General features: G+C 49.7%; 8 protein-coding genes across 8 annotated transcripts; 4 read left to right on the top strand and 4 right to left on the bottom strand.

Moving 5' to 3' along the window:
* Nucleotides 1-55: 55 nt before the first annotated feature.
* VE01_07109 (uncharacterized protein) lies at nt 56-2,384 on the bottom strand. Its single transcript, XM_018276545.2, has 5 exons — nt 1,891-2,384; nt 1,411-1,682; nt 1,182-1,330; nt 889-1,132; nt 56-831 (listed from the first exon to the last, which is right to left on the bottom strand). Exons 1-5 carry the CDS (start codon nt 2,171-2,173, stop codon nt 316-318), a joined length of 1,464 nt encoding a protein of 487 aa, XP_018127737.1. The 5' UTR covers nt 2,174-2,384; the 3' UTR covers nt 56-315.
* Nucleotides 2,385-2,701: 317 nt separating this feature from the next.
* On the top strand, nt 2,702-6,359 carry CYM1 (metalloprotease). Its single transcript, XM_018276544.2, has one exon. The coding sequence runs from the start codon at nt 2,742-2,744 to the stop codon at nt 5,832-5,834; it is 3,093 nt and encodes a 1,030-aa protein (XP_018127738.1). The 5' UTR covers nt 2,702-2,741; the 3' UTR covers nt 5,835-6,359.
* A 1,814-nt stretch (nt 6,360-8,173) lies between these two features.
* Nucleotides 8,174-10,527, top strand: SPE1 (Ornithine decarboxylase). Its single transcript, XM_018276543.2, has 3 exons — nt 8,174-8,736; nt 8,811-9,112; nt 9,169-10,527. Exons 2-3 carry the CDS (start codon nt 8,851-8,853, stop codon nt 10,224-10,226), a joined length of 1,320 nt encoding a protein of 439 aa, XP_018127741.1. The 5' UTR covers nt 8,174-8,736; nt 8,811-8,850; the 3' UTR covers nt 10,227-10,527.
* A 793-nt stretch (nt 10,528-11,320) lies between these two features.
* Nucleotides 11,321-18,448, top strand: VE01_07105 (uncharacterized protein). Its single transcript, XM_018276541.2, has 7 exons — nt 11,321-16,787; nt 16,835-17,056; nt 17,114-17,173; nt 17,269-17,316; nt 17,394-17,549; nt 17,665-17,719; nt 17,772-18,448. The coding sequence occupies exons 1-7, from the start codon at nt 14,222-14,224 to the stop codon at nt 18,337-18,339; spliced, it is 3,675 nt and encodes a 1,224-aa protein (XP_018127739.1). The 5' UTR covers nt 11,321-14,221; the 3' UTR covers nt 18,340-18,448.
* On the bottom strand, nt 11,344-13,803 carry VE01_07106 (uncharacterized protein). Its single transcript, XM_018276542.2, has 6 exons — nt 13,757-13,803; nt 13,005-13,700; nt 12,739-12,934; nt 12,518-12,676; nt 12,325-12,432; nt 11,344-12,253 (listed from the first exon to the last, which is right to left on the bottom strand). The coding sequence occupies exons 2-6, from the start codon at nt 13,596-13,598 to the stop codon at nt 11,376-11,378; spliced, it is 1,935 nt and encodes a 644-aa protein (XP_018127742.1). The 5' UTR covers nt 13,599-13,700; nt 13,757-13,803; the 3' UTR covers nt 11,344-11,375.
* Nucleotides 18,449-18,690: 242 nt separating the features above from the next.
* On the top strand, nt 18,691-20,220 carry VE01_07104 (uncharacterized protein). The gene is made up of 4 exons (XM_018276540.2): nt 18,691-18,842; nt 18,910-19,295; nt 19,386-19,584; nt 19,649-20,220. The coding sequence occupies exons 1-4, from the start codon at nt 18,813-18,815 to the stop codon at nt 20,114-20,116; spliced, it is 1,083 nt and encodes a 360-aa protein (XP_018127740.2). The 5' UTR covers nt 18,691-18,812; the 3' UTR covers nt 20,117-20,220.
* A 63-nt stretch (nt 20,221-20,283) lies between these two features.
* Nucleotides 20,284-21,858, bottom strand: VE01_07103 (uncharacterized protein). Its single transcript, XM_018276539.2, has 4 exons — nt 21,390-21,858; nt 21,197-21,339; nt 21,043-21,150; nt 20,284-20,988 (listed from the first exon to the last, which is right to left on the bottom strand). Exons 1-4 carry the CDS (start codon nt 21,682-21,684, stop codon nt 20,353-20,355), a joined length of 1,182 nt encoding a protein of 393 aa, XP_018127745.1. The 5' UTR covers nt 21,685-21,858; the 3' UTR covers nt 20,284-20,352.
* Nucleotides 21,859-22,040: 182 nt separating this feature from the next.
* VE01_07102 (uncharacterized protein) lies at nt 22,041-23,805 on the bottom strand (the record flags this gene model as incomplete). Its single annotated transcript, XM_018276538.2, has 3 exons — nt 22,041-23,382; nt 23,436-23,527; nt 23,577-23,805. 3 exons carry the CDS (start codon nt 23,803-23,805, stop codon nt 22,177-22,179), a joined length of 1,527 nt encoding a protein of 508 aa, XP_018127746.1. The 3' UTR covers nt 22,041-22,176.
* Nucleotides 23,806-23,817: the final 12 nt, after the last annotated feature.

Here is a 23,817-nt window from a genome sequence, read left to right as displayed (position 1 = left end):
CCCAGGCTAAGGCAGCCCCCACTTTTGCGAGACCCCTGGAGCTTTTATGTGTGAACCCTCAATGACGCAAGTGAGGCTTTGTACGGCAGGAGGCACGGAGAGTATGCGCAATAGCGTGCCTCATTGGCGTTGTGGTTACATCTTCTTATCATGGGAACTGACTATCTTGTTGTGCAGTAAATACTGTCTCGGGAGATTCTGGCCCAGCATCGCATCAGCACTTCATGAAGAGACAAATGGCTGCCAACATATATAATTTGCCTTCACACGGTGTCGACAGCAGAACCTAGGTAATAGTACTAAATAATACACGCATCAATGCTTGACACCATTGGCCATAGAGCCATTGGTTGTCGCCTGCGGCGGAGGCGGCGGAGGGGGAACCGGGCCAAAAGGTTGAGGTGCCTCTGGGTGCAGCTCTTCCTCCGTGTCCTCATCGTATTCCCCCTCCTCACTACCTTCCTCCTCGTCTTCGTCTTCGTACTCATACTCGCTTTCCGTTCCTTCTGGATCGCCTTCGCCCTCGGCATAGCTTCCTTCTACAGCCCCCTCCATCATGCCAGCCATGCCTTGTGCCAAACCCCTACCTTGTTTCTGCATCTGGTTGATGATGTCGGTTAACTTCTCGTTCTTTTTACGGAGAGTCTGCAGTTCGCGAGTCGTCTTGGTTCGCTCTTCCGCCATCTCAATAATATTGCGATTAGTTAGGTCATGCTTGCGAGTCAGAGTCATGTTTTCCTTCTCGAGGCGTTTCGTTTTCTTAGACATCTCCTCCATTTCCATACGGAAAGTCATGAACAGATCATTGCTATTGTTCAATGTATCCTCGACCTGTTAATGGTTAGTATGACCGACTCAACTAGGAAATGGGCACCATGAGTAACGCACCTGCTTGAACTTGTCGACATAGATGTTGAGTTGGCTCCTTAGCTCAGACTCGGTCTTCGAGAAAGTCAATACCTGCGTATTTAACGTCCTAGACCTAGCCATCTCTTGCTCAGCGGCTTTCCGTTCTCGCTCGTACCGTGCCATATTGTACTGCACCTCGAGTTCCTTCGTCCGCATGAGTGAGTGAAAATGGAGCTCTCGAAGTTCGTACTGGTCGATGAGAGACTTGAAGCGTTGTCGAAATCTGTGGCACGTATGAGCTTATATCCCCTAACCTTCTAGATTCAACATACAGCTCGTCAACTTCCACGTTCACAACCTGGGCTTGAGGATGGTCTTTGTCCTCTTGGTAGTCCTGTAATTGCCAAAGCATATCCTCATACTTGTTGTCCCAGTCCTCATGATTGCGCTTTTCTGCATCTTGTAATGTCTTGTTCTCGCCCTGTAGGGAATGTCAGCTTCGAACATCGTAGTCTCACACGTATGACATATACGCCGCGACCATTCCAACGGATTGCGCACCTTTAGGCGATTGTTCTCTCTCTGGAGCTCCCTGCAAAGTTTCTCCAGCTTTTCTCTCAGAGAGACATTCTTGCTCAGTTCGGTCCTGCTGTGGTCTTTCTCCTTTTGCAGCTGGTCTCCTCGCTTCTTGTTCTTCAAGTTGTCCCGCTCTAGGCGCTTCATCTCCGCGAATAAGTCGGCGCATCGTTTCTGAAGAGCCTCGATTTTCTGGATGTCATCGAGTTTTGACGTCTGGTTGTTCAGTTCTCGACTAGCCTTCTTAACCTCCCGTTCTGTAATGGAGCGTGTTAGCAAGGGAACTCAATATATAGAAGAAATCCAACTAGTAGCGCTCTCAGGACAACAATGCGTGTTGTTTGCCTCATATCATGCGACTGCGTCCCCAAACAATCCGACAGTGTCGGCGACGGTGAAGCGCGGGAGGCAAATCGTGCATTGTGGGCCTTCCAGCAGCATAACAGTGTAGATAACTTGACGCACCTATTTCTGCCTCTTGATCCTTCTCTCCTGCAGCATCTAGTTCGAGTTGCGATATCTTGGCAGCAATAAGCTTCGAGGCCTCGTTTGGATCCGTGGTCTTCTTCATTTTTCCCTTCTTCGACGCATTCGATAGGCCTGCTGGATTGGGGGCTGTCGAATGATCATGCACATGGCTGTGATGACCGTTCACAGCTGATGCATCGCCGTGCAGATGACCACCTGCGCTTAAGGACGAAGTTCGAGGAAGAGGGGCGGACGTTGGGATCGAGGTGGTAGTCGACATCCCGGTTCGAGGGACTCGATGCAGCACAGTAGCATGAGATGTTTTTTCTTGCAATCTGCAATGCTCGTAATAGCCAGTATTGATGTCGCCGAGTAGGATTATATCGAGCAGGCTGCACTGTTTGCACTAGACGACTCCAGACACGCCTGGAGTTTGGAAATTGGTAGATAGGTACGAGACAGTCTACGAGTACTCGAGTACACAGTCTTTCTGTCTCGGTTAGGCCGGTGCTTTCAACAGGCCAAACAAGTCTCGTGACTGTTTACTTGTTACAGTCTGGCATCAATATGGCACATCTACTTAATCTACAAATATTGGGTACAGATAATTTGAATCTGCGCAGTTATATTAGATGTAACGGATTATTTTGTTTTGATATTGGGATATCCCTTTTAGAATGCGTGGCAGGCCTCGACATGAACAACTTTTAGCGGCGTTTGAGGTGACCAGTCACAAGCGCGTATGGCAATATCCGTTACCCAGATAAAAATGTCCGGAAGAGCCTCAACTTCCCCATACTGCACGTACATATCGACATTGCAGCTTTTTCGTTCGAAGAGCCGCAAACATGCTTCGAAATGCATCCAACGTCGTCCGGAAGGCGGTTACTGAGCTGGCTCAGCTTCCTAAGCCCGGAGAGCAGATTCATGGCTTTACGCTCCTCCGCGCCAAACATATTCCCGAGCTAGAGTTGACAGCCTTGCACCTGCAACACGACAAGACCGGAGCAGACTATCTCCACGTTGCGCGCGACGACAAAAACAATGTCTTCTCTATCGGATTCAAAACGAACCCTCCGGATGATACGGGCGTACCTCACATTCTGGAGCATACGACGCTCTGTGGGAGTGAGAAATACCCAATCCGTGACCCTTTCTTCAAGATGCTCCCCCGGACACTATCGAATTTCATGAACGCCTTTACAGCATCGGATCACACCTTTTATCCCTTCTCAACAACAAATGAGCAGGACTTTAAGAACCTTATGTCGGTCTATCTGGACGCGACACTACATCCGTTATTAAAGAAGAGCGACTTCACACAAGAGGGATGGCGCATTGGTCCGGAGAACCCGCTGGCCGTTAAGGAGAAGTCAGAGGGCGCGGAGGGCACGGCAGAAGGAAGTAACCTTGTATTCAAGGGTGTTGTGTACAATGAGATGAAGGGCCAGATGTCAGATGCTGGATACCTCTACTACATCCGATTCCAAGACCACATATTCCCCGCCATCAACAACTCCGGCGGAGACCCACAGAAGATCACGGATTTGACATATGAGCAACTGAAGGATTTCCACGCCCAGCATTACCACCCTAGCAATGCGAAGCTCTTCACATACGGTGATATGCCTTTGGCCGACCACCTCCAAGAGGTCAATGCCCAACTAAGCGCCTTCGAGCGTATCAAGGACGACGCGGAAATAAGGAGGCCTATCGACCTTTCGGATGGACCAAAGCATGTTGTTATGCCCGGCCCAATAGACCCAATGGTGGACAAGGATATGCAATACAAGACTTCGACGTCGTGGTTGATGGGAGAGTCGACAAACATTGTTGAATCGTTTTCTCTCGGGATTATGTCCGCCCTGTTGATGGACGGTTACGGTTCGCCACTTTATAAGAACCTCATTGAGGCTGGGCTTGGCACAGAATGGAGTCCAAATGCTGGCTTTGACAACTCAGGGCGCATTGGGATTTTCTCGATTGGCTTAACTGGTGTCAAAGAGGCAGATGTACCGAAGGTGAAGGAGGCCATCCACAAGACCTTCCAGGATGTACGAAAGACTGGTTTTGAGCAGAGCAAGATCGATGGGTATCTTCATCAACTAGAACTCACACTAAAGCACAAGACTGCGAGTTTCGGAATGGGTCTCATGCAAAGGATCAAGCCCAAGTGGTTCGAGGGTGTAGACCCCTTTGAGTCTCTTGCGTGGAATGATACCGTCGCTGCGTTCCAAGCCGAACTGGCTAAGGGCCAATACCTAGAAGGGCTATTAGACAAGTACCTGCTCAACGACAAAACGTTGACATTTACAATGACGCCATCCGCTACATACGGCGAGGAACTCGTAACCGAGGAGGCTGAGCGTCTCTCGCGCAAAATCGCAGAGGCGTCCAAAGCAGCTGGCAGCGAAGCCAAAGCTCGCGAGCTTCTCGAGAAGCAGGAATTGGAGTTGCTGGAGGAGCAAGGAAAATCGAACACCCAGGATTTGAGCTGCCTGCCGAGTGTCCACGTTGCAGATATCCCTCGCCAGAAGGAATTCGTCAGCTTCTCAGAGAGAAATCTCCAAGGCGTGAAGTTGCAGCTGAGAGAAGCACCAACGAATGGACTCACATACTTCAAGGCCATCAACACCTTCGAGAACCTCCCCGAAGAGTTGAGGCAATTGATCCCCCTCTTCACCGACGCCATCATGCGCCTAGGCACAAAGGACATGTCAATGGAGCAAATCGAAGATCTCATCAAGCTCAAAACCGGCGGCGTCTCAACCGGCTACCACACCTCCTCCTCCCCCCTCGACTTCCACTCCGCCTCCGAAGGCATGATCTTCTCCGGAACAGCCCTCGACCGTAACGTCCCGGACATGTACCGCATCCTGCGCATGCTCATCCTCGAGACCAACTTCGACAGCCCCGAAGCCGAGTTGCGCATCCGCCAACTCCTCCAGGGATCTGCCGACGGCGTCGTAAACAACATCGCTTCTTCCGGCCACGCCTACGCCCGCGGCGTCGCTGAAGCAGGCCTCTCCCCTGCAGCCCGCCTCCGCCAACAAGTCAGCGGCCTTTCCCAAGTACAGCTCATCACCTCTCTCGCGTCGCGTCCAGAGTCCCAGGGTCTGGCAGACGTCATCGCAAAGCTGAAGGCTATCCAGCAACTCGCTCTCTCCGGCACCAGCACCTTCCGCACCTCGCTAATCTGCGGTTCCGAGAGCGTCGGTTCCAACGAGGCAGCGCTGCAATCTTTCCTCTCCTCCCTCCCACAAAACAACACCGCTCCCACTACCGACAAACCCGCACCTGTGTTCGCACGTAACACAAAGACCTTTTACCCCTTACCTTACCAAGTCTACTACGGCGCCCTCGCCCTCCCAACAGTCTCCTACACCTCCCCCTCCGGCGCCCCCCTCCAGATCCTCGCCCAGCTGCTGACACACAAGCATCTGCACCACGAGATCCGCGAAAAAGGCGGTGCGTACGGCGGCGGCGCTTACTCGCGCGGCCTGGATGGGATTTTCGGGTTCTACTCCTACCGTGATCCTAACCCTCTCAACACCATGTCCATTATGCGTAATGCCGGCAGATGGGCGACGGAGAGGGAGTGGACGGCGCAGGATCTGGAGGAGGCGAAGTTATCTGTTTTCCAGAGCCTGGATGCGCCGGTGTCGATTAATGCGGAGGGGATGGATGGGTTTGTGTCGGGGGTGACGGAGGAGATGATTCAGCAGCGGAGAGAGAGGTTGTTGGATGTTACCAAGGAGGAGGTGAGGGAGGTGGCGCAGAAGTATATTGTTGAGAATCTGGAGAGGGAGGAGGCGAGGATGGTGTTTTTGGGGGAGAAGAAGGCGTGGGCGGATGAGACGTGGGATATTCAGAATATGGGCATCGCCCAGGAAGCGGCGGAGGTGGTGGGGGAGGAGGGGGTGAAGGAGGCTAGTGCGTGAGGGGCATGATGTTGTAAGTTTTGTTGGCGTGTATGATTCCCACTCCCCTCTGCTTTGATAGCGATGGATATAGACGGTGTGGGCATTTCAGCGACATATATGTATAGATATGTACTTATATATAATGTACGATTATTCTAACCGGGTGGTGGTTGACCCTGTCTTGACAGGAATGCGAGAGAGAGAGAGTCAGGGTCATTTTTGGCTTTTCGTGTGAGATGTGGGCAATGAGATGGACATACAAAAAGCGCTTCCGAACAGAATACACAAAACGTCTCCAGCTTCATCCACTATAGCTAGGAGATCACGGCTTGGCGCAAGAATGAAACAACCCGCTCGAGGTAACCTGCTGTCCTGTTGAAAGGCGGCGTGTGTTGCTGTTGATGAGGGGGTCACGCTTTTTCAGACCTGTTTTTGCAGAGAGATGTGAAGACTGACTAAAGTGTTGAAGACATTTCTATTTTGTTTACTTGTGTTTCCTAGATAGGAAATAATATTTATATAATCATCTACCATTTACTTATGCTTCTTTAATACTCATCAATGCCGAACATGGAACCCCCGGCTATTGGCAGGGCCATCAGTTTCAAAGAAACCTAGCTCTCAGATCCCCCACATGAAAATCGTCACACCCTCCCTCCCCATCATCATCATCATCATCATCCTCAGCCAAACCTTTCCAAATCCGCTCTAAACCAGGAACACACCCGAAGCGACTGGTAGTGGCAAAATAAACCTTGGTTCTGCCAAGTAAAAAATCATTTCTATATACAGTACCACAGCATGCGCCACTTTTAGCTACCGCACCACACTACTTTACCCGTCAATGACGCCACAACCCTGCCACACACCACACACCACACCCCGCCAGATATACGACGCGGAGTGCGCGAACGGTACTTCTGGGGAAGGGGGCGGTCTATCCGAATCGCGTACTTAGCATGTATATACTCTATCTAGAGTTTAGATGTTGGAGATGCTGTATCTATCTATCTTCTACCGTTGTGTGAGGTGAGTCCTAGATGGTTCGCGGTGTGCAACTCCTCCTCGGCTCGTGGTTCCTGGTGACGACGAACGGGCAAATGATAGCACGGCAGCTCCTTGCATGACCACCACTGCATGTACGTATGTATGTGGGAGGAGTGCGTGGCCAGCTGCAAAAATGATTGACGGATACAGAGGCAGATCAGATGCAGGTGCGTGCTTTTTACAGTTTGTGTGTGGTTGCTGATCTGGGCCGTTTGTGAGGGGGATGGGCGAGAGGGGAAGATATCAGCGGTGGCTGTGGCTGTGGTGGGTTAGATGCTGCATATGTGGAATATACTATTGTGTTTAGCCCGTTATCTGGGAGCTGCGGGAGTTGTAGGAACCTGTCTACATATTGTATGTGAGTGGTATATTAATAACGGGCAACGTTTTTTTCACACTTCTCCCTACTGCTGCAGGCTGTGTCTCATGTCAAGCTGTATTGAGGTGAGGCATTTTGGGGATGTCCTCTGAGGAGTAAACCCCACCTCCCCTCGTGTCCACCACGTCTTACCGTATTATGGTAATCTACTACTGTATGTGAGTAGGCCAAACACTATATTGTGTAGTTTATGTATGTGGAGTAGTAAAGGGTTAGTAAAGAGTATAGTAGTAGAGTACGTGTATGTGTGTATGCGTGTCCACAGCGGCTTCGGCCTGGTGGTGTTTGGTAGACCAGAGTCTGGCCCGCGCCTCGATCCCGTAGTCTCTAAACACTTTCTCTACGGACACGGATCACTACGTAGAGGACTACAAATGGGACTACACATGTTAGTAGAGTGTAGAATATACTGTAGAATACAGTGTAGTATACAGTTCAGCATATCGAATTATATGTACCATACGAAATATCTGTGTAGTCCTCCATAGATAAAGTGTATGTAGTATGGATTATAGACTACTCTACTACTATGGTCGTGCATCCGGAGTACACGACGGTGAGATCGGTGTGACTCCAAGGTACTTCCATCTCTATGTACTTTCCACCATATTCTGCAAGTACTCCATCGGCACACTAAACAGTTCATGCATGTACTCTCCATGACCCCCCAATTCAACGACACGTTATTTGCCAGTCCATCCGACTTTTTCAATCCATCCTGTACACCATCCCCGCCATTTTCTGTTCCATCTTCCCATGTTCCCACTCTCCCACTCTCCCACTCCAAACTATCCATAAAACCCACAACTTCAAACTCATACCTACTCCCTATTCACTCTCTATAATTCGATCCAGTTCTTCTTTCTCTGGATCTCCTTTATACAAAAATTTACCTGTCTGTAGATTATTTGCCACTTTTATTAACAATCGGTACGTAACTTGGCCCCATCATCGATTTTCTTCCCGGCAGTAGGGTTGGAAGGGGAAGAGTGAACCCTGTAGTGGTACCTCAAGCTCTTTTTTGCCCTATCCACCTAAATTCACCCCTCCCCTCCCCCATCCCTCAAAACTCTGAGCGACTTTCCAATACAAAAATTCACTCTTCACACAACTTCTTCTCTCTAACACAAAACAACAACAGACGTGTAAGAGGCTTTTAACCAACACACTACACGATCGCCTTTGGTCGGAATCAAAGGCACAAGTTGATACCACGGATCATATCCCATCAACACCAATCGCCCGAGTACCAACTTTCAACAACACACCACGCCCGACCCCGAGAACCCCACTGCTGAACGTCCTCGATAAACTTGAGCGGTTTCTTCTTGATCCCCCTCAAACCGACCCCATTCCGTCCCCGACCCTTCAGCTGCCGCATAGGACGGGTTTAGAGGTTCTTCCTCTAGCGGAGGAAGAGTCGAGCAGACCTCGTCAGATCGCTTCGGGATCAGATAGATACAGACCTCCTTAATAAACCTTTCGGAGCCAACCGTACGTTGTCTTGCCCACCCAGATCCAATTAACAACAGTTCTTTTTCTTCCAGCTTGCTGACTTCAATCTGCAGAAACTCACCAAACTACTACCCCTTGGAACTTCTGAGGGTTATGGCACCTTCAGCTGTCACAACTACTGAAACAACATACAACTTTCATACAAAGTTTGAGGCAGCCCCCCACCTTGATCTCCATGGCGTCTCTTCTCCGAAGGGTTTAGTGGGCGATGCCCTCAAGAACAGGGTCGAGAATATTGATCACGAAACATGCGAAGCTGGCGAGGAGGATGCCTTCTTCGTCGCTGACCTGGGCGATGTCTACAGGCAGCACATGAGATGGAAACTGAACCTTCCACGCGTCAAGCCATTCTATGGTACGTTTCCAATTACTACTGTTAAAGTGAATTCAAGAAACTAACATTTGAAATAGCGGTCAAGTGCAACCCCGACCCCGAGATTGTCCGCCTCCTCGCCGAGCTGGGAACCGGCTTTGACTGTGCCTCCAAGGCCGAGATCGAGCAGATCCTCAAGATGGGCGTCGACCCGGCCCGCATCATCTACGCCCAGCCCTGCAAGACCAAGTCGTACGTGCGCTACGCCGCCGACAGCGGCGTCAAGAAGATGACCTTCGATAACACCGACGAGCTCTACAAGATCAAGAAGTTCTTCCCGGACGCCGAGCTCTTCCTCCGCATCATCACCGACGACACCTCCAGCTTGTGCCGCTTCAGCATGAAATTCGGAGCTTCTCTGGATACCACCGTCGAGCTCCTCACCCTCGCCAAGGAACTGGGCCTCAACGTCGTCGGTGTGAGCTTCCACGTCGGCTCCGGCGCCGGCGACCCCCTCGCCTTCCTCAAAGCCGTCCGCGACGCACGCACCGTCATGGACCAAGCCGCCACCCAGGGCTTCTCCCTTAAGACTGTCGACGTCGGCGGTGGCTTCTCAGGGGAGAACTTCGAGGCCATGGCTGCTGTCCTGCGCGAGGCACTGGATGAATACATCCCCGCGCACGTCGCCGTCATCGCCGAACCAGGACGCTACTACGTCTCCTCTGCTTTCACGCTCGCCTGCAACATCATCGCGCGCCGCACTGTCGTCAACCCCGACACGGCTGAGAACAGCTACATGGTCTACCTCAATGACGGCGTCTACGGTAACTTCAGCAGCATCATGTTCGACCACCAGAACCCGATCGCGCAAGTCCTCCGCGCCGGCGACGTCTCGCTGCACGGTACTACCGCTGCGCAGTCCGCGCCGGGCGGGACGGAGTACTCGATCTTCGGCCCGACGTGTGATGGGATCGATCACATCACTAAGAGCATCCGCTTTGAGCAGACCCTGGATGTCGGCGACTGGCTGTACTTTGAGGATATGGGCGCGTATACCAAGTGCTCTGCTACTCGCTTCAATGGCTTCACGGACGCTCACGAGGTCATTTATGTGTCGAGCGAGCCGGGAGCTAAGGCGCTGATGGGTATGAAGTAGATGCCTGCACTGGGTTTTGAGAGAGCGGGATAGACTCATGGTTCTCTATCTTTGGCTCTGAGCATGGATGATGAGGCTGGGGATCACAACAATCCTTTCTAGCCAGGGGGGTAAAAAGTTGCCTTTTTCGATTCGGATCAGGGGGAGGGAAAGACCACACACTATATGGTGGCTTTTTTGAATTTCGGTTTTTTTTTTGTTATTTTGTATCAGGAAGTCCATAGACGTTTTCTGGTCATACATAATTGAATAATTTTTTATTCTGCAGTTTTACTTCGTGTCAAATGTGATTGTTTATGAGCTCAGTCTTCTTTAAATTGGAGTGTTGCCTAGATGCTTGTTCTTGTAGTTTCAAATACTCCTATTGACTCCAGAAGGAAAGAGCGACTGTCTCCAGATGGAAGGAACCCCATTCCCTTTTGAGCCGGTCGTTCGTTCCTTCCTAGGAACTTTTACATTTTTTATAAGGGAAGGAACGACCGACTAACTGAGGAAGGAACGTTCCTTCCCTCTGAGCCGGTCGTTCCTTCCTAACCTTGGACCTTATAGTTATGAGGGAAGGAACGACCGACAAACTGAGGAAGGACCGCTCCTTCCCTCTGGGCCTGTCGTTCCTTCCTTCTTATGGGCTTTATAGTTTTTTTATAAGGGAAGGAACGACTGACTAACTGAGGAAGGAACGACCGACTCTAGAAGGAAATAGCGACTGACTCTAGAGGGGAGGTGCGTTCCTTACTTCCGCATACTAGATGAGGAAACCTAGCGTGGTTTCGGAAGAATGGGAGATTGCTGTTACTGCGGACTGCCGGTTTGAGGCTTCTGCCTGGTTTTCCGAAGGGGTCTCCTTTACTTCTTATGGGAAGTTTCTAGATATTCTTTGACTGAGTGATGGTTTTAGGTTCGAAAGGGGTTAATTTACATCTATTCTATAAATATTTCCTATTAAGATTTTAAATGGCTAATTTTAGGCCTGAAGTTAATAAGGCGATTAAATTTAGCTGGTTAACTTTAATTATAATGATTATTAATAAACTAATAATCAAATAATCTGCTAAAAGGGTTGGGTCGTCAAAAAATATGACACTACAAGGCACAAGACATAATGTTTACACTAATCCTACTAAAATTACCTATTCTTAAAGAAATATCTTACATCGGCTGCGATTCCCCCAGCTGCCGTTCGAGCCTCGATTTGCTAGGCACCATGTTTGCTCGAGCCAAAGACTCTATAGACAAAACCAATTCATCCGGAAATGGCTGCCGGATGTAAGTAGTCCTGTTCGAGCTCGTAAGAAGAATCTTGACTCCGGCCTGTGTTTTCTTCTCCGCCGAAATCCTCAACAGCTTCTCAACAACAAAGCCAATATCGTGCTCAAACTCCTCCCTCTCATAGTACCCCACGCCATCAATCACGCAGAACAGCACGACCGACTGTGGCAGCTTCCCAACAAGCCACTGGAAGAGCCTGCACAGCTCGTCGATGTCGCCCAGCTGGATGAGGTGCTCGTCCAGCTTCTCGCTCGCAAACGACCGCGTGTCGAAGTCGAATTGGCACAGCAGCTGGCAGATGAAGTTCTGGATCACCGCGCGGCCACCGGTGTGCCTATCCATGTCGGGATCCGTATGCAGACCGCAAAAGAATATGAGGGGGATGAAACGTGGAGCCCTGGCCTCGAGGGACTGCGCGAAGGAAGAGCAGAAGAGCGAGAGCCCGGAGACGTAGCGTTGGCCGTCGTACTCGCCGTGTATGAGCAGCTGGGAGGATGTACCGGCCACGACCCAGTCTTTGAACTGGGTTGAGCGGATGAGCTGCTCGGCCTGGGCTTGCTCGTTGAGAGGCACCCTCATTTGCCACCTTTCGTTGATGAGCTTCCGGTCTTCACTTGCGGCGTCGGGAACGTCGATCCAATCGAGAAGTTCTTGCGGTCCTATAAATTGCTCTGGCTCCACGGTACTGTCATATGGCGGAGGGTTTGGCGAAGCTGGGCGCGAGAGTGTGGAAATAATGCCGAGATAAACAGCTCGATCTTCATAGGCACGCCTTGAGTGTCAGCCTTTCCTTTCCTGCAAATAAATAAGATAACTTGGTTAATCTCACCTTCCCTGTTGGTTTTTTGGGTGGCCGCCAGTTCCTCTCTGGTAGCGTTTAGTTGGTCTAGTAAAGGGTCCAGCACTGACAGGAACATGTCCTTGATATGACCCGTTTCTTTGTTGAAATTCAGTTGTAAGCTTCTGAACACGACGTTGTAGGGGGTGGATTAGAGCTGAAGAAGGGTATTTTCTTCACTCACCTTTGAACACCGCCTGGAATCCTTGCCTAACCATCCACTTCTCTGAATTATTCGCCTGGCTATTAAGCAGGTTGCTCTTAGACTGAACTGTTTCCAGCGTGTCAAGGGCCTCTTTCTCATAGTCGCCCCTCTTGAGGATGGAGCCACCTATTCGTTTTACTAACGAATATCAGTAATGGTGCGCTGAGCAATACGAAGAGAAAGAAACAAGCAGAACTAACGAATAGACTGGATGAGAAACCCAATGACAGACTCAATCGCGGCGAATGCGGCCACAATTAGATCGATCGAGGCTTCGTCGATATTATCATCGTCTGGAAAAGTCTGGAGGAAAAGCTCAATATCCTGAAACTTCATATCAATATTATCGAATGCGCCGTCCATGGCCTTTCTGACTTCCGCGGCTTTCTTGACTGCCTAAACTCGAACAATTATCAGTGAGCACAGGTTCTCTAGGCATCGAACTTTCCGAAGAGAGCAGGGTTACCTCTAGAACAATCTGGATAGATCCCACGACCGGTGTTACGAACAAACAGCCCGTCTCTGGCACAAGCTTGGTTACGTCTAGGAGAACGGGAGCGCCAAAATCAGCTATTGAGCGATATACCCTTCTGAAAGTGCCTTTTATGCCCTTCTTCTGGAAATAGCATTGCTTAGCCTCTTGCAATGTATCAAAAACGGCGGTCCAATCTTTCTTGTCCCGGATGCTATATCCCGCCTCAGCCCGGCCGCTCGGCTCCTTTGCAGCGTCCGGGCCCGCCGTGAACTTGTTCATAGCACGGACAAAGAGGGAGTCCCAAAATTTCAAGGCCTTAGCAGGTTCTGCGCGTGGTCTTGGAATAAGTTGGACATCGTCTGCTTGCGGCGTGGTGGAAGGCTGCTGCTGCTTCTTCTGCTGTTGCGACTGCATAGTGGTGTCCGGCCGCGGTGTGAGCACTGGCATGAAGCTGCCACGGGCCGGGTCGTAGCGGGCGGGAGGCGTTGAAAATGCGGGGTGATACTTGTCGAGGCGATTGTCAATGAAGTCGACTGCTAAGGACTGTAGTTGCAGGTCTGGTATGTCCAGTTTAGATGGCTCCATCTGAGTGATGGGCAATCACTCGCATCCGGGCGCGGAATGGCGAGGGGATTTTCTACAAGGCTGTGCGAATTCCCTCATCGATGATGGCGGGGGAACTGGAGGCTGAAAGATGCTGTTTAGCCCAATTGCTAACCAACACGTCGCGGGACGCAACCAACCTTAGATAGCCTTGCTCTCTGCTAAATTGGGGCCGGTTTCTTCGGATTTTTGCGCCGGAGCTGAATGGCTACAGCATCCACGGCGACTGCAGCATGCACAGTGCTTCACACACGGCTTACTACATACTAGGCGCCACGCAGCCTTGTCAATTGGACAAGGACCCTAGTCGTCTCCAGCCGCAGTCTACGGATTTGAGGGGTCTGCATGATTGTGAATCCTTAGATGGCACCCTCTTTCCCCCAGTTGCTATCTTCCCGAGGGAATGCGGAGCAGCCCTTTCCTCCCAAACTTCATAAATAGCTGCTTTCCAAAACCTATCTGCATTTTTCGATCTGTTCTTGCCAAAGTACCGAACAGTCGCCCAGCTGCTCTGTCTAGCTTGTCAGACATTGGCATCTTCTCTTGAGTCTACCGTTCTTCATGTTAAAATACTAGAGCTGAGAATTGTTTAAACTGAAAGTGCTATGGCAGCGCCCCACGACACGGCTGACGCTCTCCTGTCCCTAGCTCCAACAGCCCCATCGAATGATGACGAAGGAGCTTTGGGCATGACGGTCTCAGATGAGCCTAGTAAGAGCTTGAACGGCCCTTCACATTCACCCACGAGCGATAAAGTCAAAGATCAAGTTGTGGCCGTCAGTCAAGAACTAGGACTGGCGCCTAATGTCTCTAACAACAGCCAATCTGTCAGCAAAGATAACGAGGGAGAAGACAAGGAAGCCAATGAAGCTCATGAGCAGCTAAGGACATCTGCCCCTCCTTTACTTCTTGAGATTCGAGCTTTGCAAGAGAGACTGTTCCAGCTAGAACAGCAGGCGAGCCGTCAGCCAAACACCCACGATCCGGATATTGCGGCAGGTGCAGATACAGGTGCAGATGTAGATGGGGAAATTGAGGGCGAGGAGGATAAACGGCTCCGAAAAGTCATAAGGAGAGCTCGCTGGGCTAAGAAGTCAGTGGAAGCAGCCGAAAAAAAAGCTGGGGAAACCGAGAAGGACAGGGCCGATTATGCATACGAAGGCTCGTTCTTAGCCAAAGAACCCACCTTGTACCAGGTGCCAAATAAAGATGGGGATGCGCCTCCCGATTTTGCGACTCGTAACGAGTATAGGTTCTGGACCACTGACAACAAATTAAATAGGCCGGCACGTGCGATCCGTCCACTAACATCACTTCAACCTATATACTCTCGCAAACTCGGTCCGCCTACCCAGTGGGATACTTCTGACAGCGAAGAGTGGAGTGATGGCTCAACTCGCTCAAGAGACTTCGACTACTTCCGTGCAAGATTGCGGGGTGACTTCGAATGGGAGCTCGACCGCCTTCATGCCCAGAGAAAAAGATATGTAAATCATAAGGAAAAAAAGAAAGCCGCAGAGGAGCGAGAGAAGCAAGAACAAGAAGAGAAACTTGGACAAGAGAAACTAGCCGAAGCCGGTGCTGTTGTCGGAGACCCACCTACCCAACAAGCTGCACAGTGGGCCGTAGCAAAGCTACACCCTGTTAACTGGGAGATATTCAAAGCTCTTCGATATGTGTCAGAAGCGTCGTGCTTTGCTATCGATATTCTCATCGAGGAGCCCAAGATTTCGGACAAAACTGGGGGAAGACACTCGAAGCCGAACCCCCTAAGCGCCGATGTCCAGCACCAGCAGACATCTGGAACAGGTCCTGCGGGAGAACTAGATGGGCAAGGTCTTCTACCCGAACGCATAAGAATCCACTCAAGGCATCTCATCATGATTCTTGCCCGTATTCATGGCTCCAAATTGGTTTCTGAAGTGGATTATAAAAACACGTCGCTTGTCTTGCTCCGACCCTTCAGGCTGCTAAGCTATTACGACGAGCAAATACGCGACTGGCACTCCAAGTTGGTAGATGAAAATAGTGCACCGAAGTCCGGCATTGAAGGCTCAAACACCAATGTTAATAAAACCGAAAGTTCAGCGGAGATTCCAAAGCTCGATGCAGATCCGAAGGATACTGATCAGCCATCTGATTCACAACCTAAGAAAGAGCCCACGGTCGAAGACCCACAAGGCTTGAGTACATCTACTACGGCATTGGAGCATATTCCTTGCCTATTGGAGTTTATGGATACATATATCACCCGGAAGCGAGCATACTTAAACAGCCCGACCTGTAACAACATCGCCTTCTCGGATATCTGGCACCTTTTCAAACCTGGCGACTTCGTCATCTCCAACGATCGCAAACAGGCCTACCGAGTGATCAATGTTCACTCCCCCCCACATAAGGGAACTGATCGTTGGTCTTATGTCTATAACAGCGAGAAAGACAACGAGAAATCTCGTGCTCAGTCAGACATCTCAATCGACTGCGTCTACATTCACTACGACGGCAAGAAATTCGGACCAGTCTTGAAGAAATTCAAGATTAGAAGGTTCGACGGTGAAAGATTGGTCACTACGCTCGACATCTATCCCTTTCGCTTTCATACTTCCAGTGGCCTGCGAGGCCCCGCCGTTAAATCTAAGCAACAAGGCAGCGATGGGGAAGAAGTCATGGAGACTTCGATTGCTCAACTGAGGAAGAAACTCATTGAACGAGGAGAAATGTTTGTTGAGGTTGCCGGAGTCAAGCACATGTATTACACCGGCCTAACTGTCGATGAACCCCGGGATGAAGTCGAGAGTCAGGTCGTAATCGACTTTGAGGAAGCGTTTGCGTCTGAAAACAGCCGAGAGTGGCGTCCAAATATAACGGCCATCGTAGGTTTCGCCCACAATCCGGAAGAAGACAGCGAGGAAATCCTAGGTTGCGAGGCAGACTGCTGCTGGCGTGAAAATGTCCATGACGACAGCTATGTTGAACGTGAGCGCTCTGAGAAGTTTACCAACGACCTAATAGCCGAAATGCAGAACGGTCCGCAAGGTAGCTTGCCGTCGGCGACAATCTATCCCCGGACCCTGGAAGAATCTAAGACCAAGATGAATAAGTTCACAGAAGATGAGCTGATCATCATGTCTCATAAAGTCTTCGGATTTGTTTTGCGCGATCGCACTTGGGGTGAGTGTACAAATAGCATGATGTGCCCCTTACTAACACCCACGTAGCACATCTGGATCTGACGCATCTTGAACATATCGATAACCAAGAAGGCGAAGATGATATCGATGCGGAGGATGAAGATTCGGATGGGGAGTCAGGGGACAAGTCCGCATTTGGTCGACTTGTGCTTCCCCGTGGCCACAAGAAGATGGTTCTTTCCCTAATCGCCCAACACTTTCGAAATAAGGGTCAGCAAGATGAGCAGGCTGATATTGTCCGCGGCAAAGGTACATTTCTTCCAAATGTTTGGCCTCAGAATTCCTCTAACATGAAGTTCTCACCAGGGAAGGGTTTAATCATCCTCCTCCACGGGGCGCCAGGAGTGGGAAAGACGACTACAGCTGGTATGAAAGACCCATGCACTTCTTAATTCACAGCGATCTTTGATAATCCCTCTGCACTCTGCCTTGAGGTTACATATAACTAACTGATATTCTAGAGGGTGTTGCTGAGAGATTCAAGAAGCCGCTATTTCAAATCACCTGTGGTAAGAAAACTATCTCTGGGCATCTACTCCACAGAGCTGTGAGAAAGCAAGCTGACCGGCTTTTTCCCCGCTTGTAGGTGACCTTGGATCGAATGCTAAGGAAGTAGAGACTGCGTTGCAAACTAATTTCGCCCTTGCCAACAGATGGGGCTGCATTCTTCTTCTCGACGAGGCGGATGTGTTCCTTGCTGAGCGCCGACGGGAGGATTTCAAGCGAAATGGACTTGTCGCAGGTGAGTCTACTAGCATAACTTTTTTTAAAGGAGCACCGGGTTTGAGCACCATGGACGGTTCACTTAACGTATCCCTAGGATCATAGGATTCTCACGCATGCTAACTCGCATCCAGTCTTCCTCCGAGTGCTGGAATACTATGCAGGAATTCTGTTCTTGACCACTAATAGGTATGTGTCACACAAGCTCTTGTCTCCTGTTAACTAGACTAACACTATATAGAATTGGCGATTTCGACGAAGCTTTTGCTTCCCGTATTCACATGAGCCTCCACTATCCAGCGTTGGGCAAGATCGAGACGATCAAAGTCTTCAAGCTGAACCTAGGCATGATTAGAGACAGGTTCGAAGGCAAGCGAAAGATCAAGATTGAGGAAGACGAGATTATCGAAGATATCGGTGAATACTTCATGAAGAACAAGGGGGCACGGTGGAATGGACGGCAGATCCGGAATGCGTGCCAGACAGCTCTTGCGCTCGCCGAGTTCGAGGCCCAGCCGCTCGGCAAGAAGTACGACCTCAAGAAGACCGAGTCGACCACACAGGTGAAGCTCAAGGCCGAGCATCTGAAAATCGTCTCCGACGCGTACCTCGAATTCATCCAGTACCTCAAGGTCGTTCACGGCACCGACGCCGACACCCACGCTAAAGAGTCGGGCACTCGCGCGCTCGAGACCGTCATCGCAGCCATCAAAGCCAGCAAAGGCATAGCCACAAGTAAAGATGAGGAGGAAGAGGAGAAACCGCTAAGCAAGTTCAGGCTACAGGGGTCGCGGAGTTCCTCGGGGTGATCGAAGGAGCAAGATGAATAATCGTGGCTATAGGGATTCTTGAGAAGAAATTGGATGGTATAGTTAGTGAACATCTGAGTCTATTTGCTATTACAGTAGGAATATAATATAGGGTAGTAGCAACAACCGTCTTTTCTAACAGCTGCCGTGTAACCGGTGTTCGAGGCTGGCGACTATAAGGACCCAAGTGAGGCTGGACAAAGGCTGTACGAATTGTATGGTGCGTCGATAAGGTATTGTTGACGCAAAATCTTCGATTACTAAGCTAAATGCACCAAATGAGCCTAGAACTTCGAGAATTTCACCTCCATAATTTAAGCTTAACTCTTACTAACCAATCAGCAGCAGAGAATGACATCTCTCTCGGGGTGCTTAATGCATTCTATGCTCTACTTAACGATAGCTTCTCATATATATCTATATATCAAGTCTATCACTATCTCATATATCTTTTTTTCTACTTAGTCACTTATATGTCGTGCTTAGTAGTTACAAGATCACTAGTAAGTCGAAACCAAAACCCTTATCTTATAAAGCAAATAAAACTGACTATCAACCACCTCAACATAGCTACCATTGCGAAAGCGATTCGTACCCGCCACAATTCTGATAACATCTATATTTACCCATAAATTACCACGACGCCGTTTAATTAGTTCCATTTCTGGAACCATGCGTACAAATGGAGATCTGAATAACACTTCAGCAGCGCGAGAAGTCGCACGAATCGACATCGATGCAGCATACTCTTACCGGTCCCTCGCCATCAGCGAAGCAGAAGACGACGCGGCGATACGCAAGTCGTACCGTCCATTTCTTCTCAGCCCAGAGATCACATCTACCGACTGGATCAGCAAACTGGAGCTTAGCACTGTTGTGAAGCTAGCCGAGGAGGATCTCCACATGACCGGCGAGCGCCTCAAGGTTCTCGTCTTGTATGGAAGTCTGCGTGAACGGTAAGCACTTTTACCCGCCTAACTTCCTTTCCGCTACCATAGGTGCTGCTTTTTGGTTATCAAAGATATTAACTTTTATGTCGCACTTAGTTCCTACTCCCGGCTACTCGCCTTCGAAGCCTCCCGCATCCTCTCCCGACTCGGCTGCGACGTCCGCGTCTTCGACCCAAGCGGCCTCCCCATGAAAGACGACGTCCAGCACAACCACCCCAAAGTCCAAGAGCTTCGCGACCTCAGCCGCTGGAGCGACGGCCATGTCTGGGTCTCTGCCGAGCAACATGGGAATCTCGTAAGCACCCCTCCACCCTACATCCACGCCACTACGGCGAATACATACTAACACGCACCCCCAGACTGCCGTCTTCAAAAACCAAATCGACTGGATCCCCCTCTCCGTCGGCTCCGTGCGCCCCACACAAGGCCGAACCCTAGCGATCGCCCAGGTATCAGGGGGCTCGCAATCTTTCAACGCGGTGAACTCTCTTCGTCTTCTCGGGCGCTGGATGCGCATGTTCGTCATCCCGAATCAGTCGTCTGTGCCGATGGCTTATACGCAGTTTACCGACGAGAGCCCGGCTGATCCCGTCGAGGGCGGTAGTCGGATGATTCCCAGTGGGAATCGGATGAGGATTGTGGATTGCATGGAGGAGTTTGTCAAGTATACGATCTTGATGAGGCCGCACTTTGCATTGTTTGGGGATAGGTGTAGTGAGAGGGAGGAGCGGGTGGAGAAGGAGAGGAAGGCGACGGAGAAAGCGAGGAAGGAGGCGGAAGAGAAGAGGGTGGAAGTGGATGATGCTGTTGCAGACAGCGTAGAGTAGGGGGTCGGGATCATTCAAGGTATTGATTTATGAAACTATAGACTATAAATTATGTAGTATAGATAGACTTATTGGGTATGAAACATTGTAAAGTTTACAACTTTAGAATTAATCCCATTTAGTAGAAATATATTTTGTATTGCAGTGAACAGAGCCGGCAAGTATGGCTCTATTCTAACTACAACAGTTTCTAAATTATTTATCGAGATTATCCATTAAATTTATATGCTACGTTTTTAATCCTTCCATGCTCTTCTCTGAGCGTACCATTTGACAACATAAACGAGCCCAAGTAGTACAGGAACCTCGATCAGAGGGCCAACCGTCGCAGCTAGTGCTTGATCACTATCCGCGCCAAAAGTCGCCACAGCCACCGCAATCGCGAGCTCGAAGTTGTTGCTCGCAGCTGTAAAACTCTGCGTCGCGGCTAACTTATATCCAAAGCCCAGTTTATGCGTGACCAGCAGCGTCAGGAAAAAGATAACGGCGAAGTACACAACTAACGGCGCAGCAACTCGCACAACGGATACGATCTGGTGGACTACCTGGTGGCCTTGTGACGCGAAGAGAACGAGGATAGTGAAGAGAAGCCCGATGAGCGACCAAGGTGCGGCGAATCTCAGGAAGACCTGGTTGTAAAACTTTTCCCCGCCAATCTTGAGGAGTGTAAAACGTGTGAGGATGGCAGCACCAAGGGGAATTCCAAGGAAGACCCCTACACTGGTTGCTACTGTCGAATATGAGACGCTGACTCCTGGTCCGCCGTGGCTGATAACCTTTATGAAGAGGAGGGCGAGCGGCGCGAAGAGGACGATTTGGAGAAATGAGTTTACTGCAACCAGGATAGCACAGTATTCGTTATCGCCCCCAGCCTGGAGAGGTTAGTGGTCAGCTTGTATCGTTGCATGAGGTAGATTGAGGCTTACCAGTCCAGTCCATATCAAAACCATAGCTATACATCTTGCGATACCGACAAGAATGAGTCCTTCTCGGAGACCCTGCTTATCTGGCAAGAAAGCCCACGCAAGAGCCATCTATGTCCGTCAGCAATTGCAACCATAACAATGAACTCTGACATACCATAACAAGAGGTGCGACGATCCAATTTACGACAATACTGAAACCGATTTGGACCCATATTTCTCGCTTTCGAAAGACATGGTGCAGAGCTTCGTATTGGACTTTGCAGAGGATGGGATACATCATGACGAGCAGACCAATTGCTTCCAAGACTGTTAGCCTCACAACTTGAATATTGGAGGTAGGGTCCTACCGATAGGAACAGACACTCCTACAAACTTTCCTTTTTGTAGTGCAGGCCCTACATTCTCGACGAAGTTTCCCAGCAGGATTCCAATAAGCATGGCGAGGAAAATCCATAGGGCTAAGAAGCGGTCGAGCAGGCCGAGAGATTTGAAAGCTGAATCTTTCTGTTGCTGAGTATCTTCTATACTTCCAGGGCCTGCCTTTTTCTCGATATCTGGAGCAACGCCGTTAAGACCGAGGTCGGTGCATGGATCCCCATCTGATGCAAGCGGACTGCCTGGGGTCGCTTTTAAATCTGTCATTTTAAAAGACAGCTCCCGCAAAGCCTGAGGCTGATAAGGCGTGGTAGATCTGCAATAAAAAGAGTAACTATATAAATCAAGCAGAGGAAAATCGACCGCTAAGTTGCGAAATGAATATTGAAATAAATAGAAAATCTGATATCTAAATGATAGCAATCCCAATCGAGCGATATGAGGCAACCAATCAAAGGGGAGCAGCGACATTCACGACGGGATGACTAGCCGCGTTTTAGCGCGTTCGAGCTTTTTCCGAAGCGGGAACCTGACTACCTCGACCACCCAAAAGTGGGTCCATTTTGACAGCGCGGTTGCACCGCGACAGTGGACGTCCCAGGATGACTAGGGTGAGCTAGATGGCGAGGAAGGTGAGCACAGCTAAGCCAGGCAAGTGGCATACAGTGCCAATCCCCAGCTTTCAAATTCCACCGTCCTTGATCTGCAATTTTGTATTTTTAAAAAACTTATCTGACGAAATGCCCTTGCTCCTGAACCTCAAAGACTTGAAGGCTCTCGTTTCATTATCTTGCAGAAGAAATTGGTTGGCTTAACAAACCAAACATTCTGAGTCTCCAAACCACCATCCATTCCAATAAATTCGAAGTCATATCTCCTTATTAACTCTGGTATCAACTTCGATATTTCTAGCAAACTGATATTTTTGCCAATGCAGGTCCTAGATCCAACCCCAAACGGCATCCAGAACCTGTTTAACTTCGAAGTCGTCTCATCATCCTCCAGCCACCTTTCAGGCCGAAAGGTTCTCGCGTCGTCGCCAAAAATCGAAGCATTGGCATGCGCCACCCAGGTGTTGACGCCGACAATAGTTCCTCCTGGAAACCTGGTACCAGCAATCACGGCTCCGGCCGCTGGTACGACGCGCGCGAGCGGCAAGCCGGTGGCAGGGTGGAGACGCAGCGACTCTTTGATTACTGCTTGCAGATAAGGCATCTTCTGAGCCTCTTGGAATGTGATAGGACTGGAGGTGGTTCCGCGCTGTGTTTCTCCTTCGATTTCTGCCCGCAGTTTGCGAAGTGTGAGAGGGTTCCGTACAAGATAGTATAGGATGGAACTTAAACTTATGCCCGTGGTATCACTTCCAGCACCAACGTTGGCGCTACAAGTAGAGATGACATCACCCATGGAGAATTTATCTGGCGCAGCTCGATGTAGAGCAAGAGCTGTAGACAGAAAATCTTCTTCTAACTCACCCTCTCCTTTATCTCGGTCACTGTTTCTCTTTATCCGGTCAAGGGAGAATGCAACAATATTTTTCATTCCCTTGAACCGTACCATTGCATTGAGACCGAAAAGATACTTGTGCCATTCATTATATATGCCAACTAGAGTAGAATACTGAAGAAAATAATGAATGGTCTTCATGATCTGTTCAATATCTTCTCCTTTGTCAAGGAATCCGAATCGACGCGAGAATGTGATAAGACCGATGACATCGAATGCATAGCACTGCAGCCAGTGGTGCATGTTGATAGGTTGCTTTGAAGAAGCAAATTCATCAAATCTTTGCAGAACAATCTCGATACAGGAGTTGACAGAAGGTTCCATCTTAAGAAGTGCTGTCATGCTGTAAAGGTTTGCAACTTTTCGACGATTGTCTGCATGGCTCTTCATATCCCTATCTGTAAAAAGATTCATGCGAGGGTGCTTAGATGGATCTCCACTTGCATTATACCAAGGTGCCTATGTAGTATCAATATAAGGTAGTGAAAGATCCAGCTAGAAAAGTGACGAACCTTGACAAACTTTGTGCCATGGCCATAAATCGTTTTGACAGCCTGCAGGTCTTCAAAACTGTATTCGTTTGGGGCGATCCTAACAATTGGGCCTGGTATAGTGATTAGATGACCGCTGAGGATTCCCAACCGCTCACTTACCATATCTGCGGTGGAGCTGTATATTAACTTGATGGAAGTCACCACGAAACACTTGACGGAAGTACCATAGACGCGTAAACCTAGCCAGAAAAGGCCCAGGGACTTGGCGAACTGGAGATAACAAAGCACGTAAAACGCGAGGTAAAACAACTAAAATCAGGACAGTACAAATGGCAACCGGATAGGCGTGGTAAGCCAGCCATGGAATGGCCTTCAATGTAGTCGTCATTTTAAAATCGAG

Source organism: Pseudogymnoascus verrucosus, assembly GCF_001662655.1.
Source record: "Pseudogymnoascus verrucosus strain UAMH 10579 unplaced genomic scaffold scaffold_42, whole genome shotgun sequence".
In the NCBI taxonomy this organism is placed as follows: domain Eukaryota; kingdom Fungi; phylum Ascomycota; class Leotiomycetes; order Thelebolales; family Thelebolaceae; genus Pseudogymnoascus; species Pseudogymnoascus verrucosus.
The sequence above is the reverse complement of the archived record's forward strand: the minus strand, read 5'-3'. Positions and strand labels throughout refer to the sequence as shown.

Coding starts and splice junctions, on each gene's coding strand:
- VE01_07105 (XM_018276541.2), top strand. CDS start 14,222: ATGGCAGCGCCCCACGACACGGCTGACGCTCTCCTGTCCCTAGCTCCA. Junction 17,317..17,393: donor GCTATTTCAAATCACCTGTG/GTAAGAAAACTA, acceptor CCCCGCTTGTAG/GTGACCTTGGATCGAATGCT. Junction 17,550..17,664: donor GCGAAATGGACTTGTCGCAG/GTGAGTCTACTA, acceptor ACTCGCATCCAG/TCTTCCTCCGAGTGCTGGAA.
- VE01_07103 (XM_018276539.2), bottom strand. CDS start 21,684: ATGACAGATTTAAAAGCGACCCCAGGCAGTCCGCTTGCATCAGATGGG. Junction 21,340..21,389: donor AGGAGTGTCTGTTCCTATCG/GTAGGACCCTAC, acceptor CAGTCTTGGAAG/CAATTGGTCTGCTCGTCATG. Junction 20,989..21,042: donor TTTTGATATGGACTGGACTG/GTAAGCCTCAAT, acceptor TAACCTCTCCAG/GCTGGGGGCGATAACGAATA.
- VE01_07104 (XM_018276540.2), top strand. CDS start 18,813: ATGTCGTGCTTAGTAGTTACAAGATCACTA. Junction 19,296..19,385: donor TATGGAAGTCTGCGTGAACG/GTAAGCACTTTT, acceptor TGTCGCACTTAG/TTCCTACTCCCGGCTACTCG. Junction 19,585..19,648: donor CCGAGCAACATGGGAATCTC/GTAAGCACCCCT, acceptor ACGCACCCCCAG/ACTGCCGTCTTCAAAAACCA.
- CYM1 (XM_018276544.2), top strand. CDS start 2,742: ATGCTTCGAAATGCATCCAACGTCGTCCGGAAGGCGGTTACTGAGCTG.
- SPE1 (XM_018276543.2), top strand. CDS start 8,851: ATGGCACCTTCAGCTGTCACAACTACTGAAACAACATACAACTTTCAT. Junction 9,113..9,168: donor ACGCGTCAAGCCATTCTATG/GTACGTTTCCAA, acceptor CATTTGAAATAG/CGGTCAAGTGCAACCCCGAC.
- VE01_07109 (XM_018276545.2), bottom strand. CDS start 2,173: ATGTCGACTACCACCTCGATCCCAACGTCCGCCCCTCTTCCTCGAACT. Junction 1,683..1,890: donor GGATCAAGAGGCAGAAATAG/GTGCGTCAAGTT, acceptor GCTCCATTACAG/AACGGGAGGTTAAGAAGGCT. Junction 1,331..1,410: donor GAGAGAACAATCGCCTAAAG/GTGCGCAATCCG, acceptor CATTCCCTACAG/GGCGAGAACAAGACATTACA.
- VE01_07106 (XM_018276542.2), bottom strand. CDS start 13,598: ATGGAGCCATCTAAACTGGACATACCAGACCTGCAACTACAGTCCTTA. Junction 12,677..12,738: donor GTTTCTCATCCAGTCTATTC/GTTAGTTCTGCT, acceptor GATATTCGTTAG/TAAAACGAATAGGTGGCTCC. Junction 12,433..12,517: donor ATTCCAGGCGGTGTTCAAAG/GTGAGTGAAGAA, acceptor ATTTCAACAAAG/AAACGGGTCATATCAAGGAC.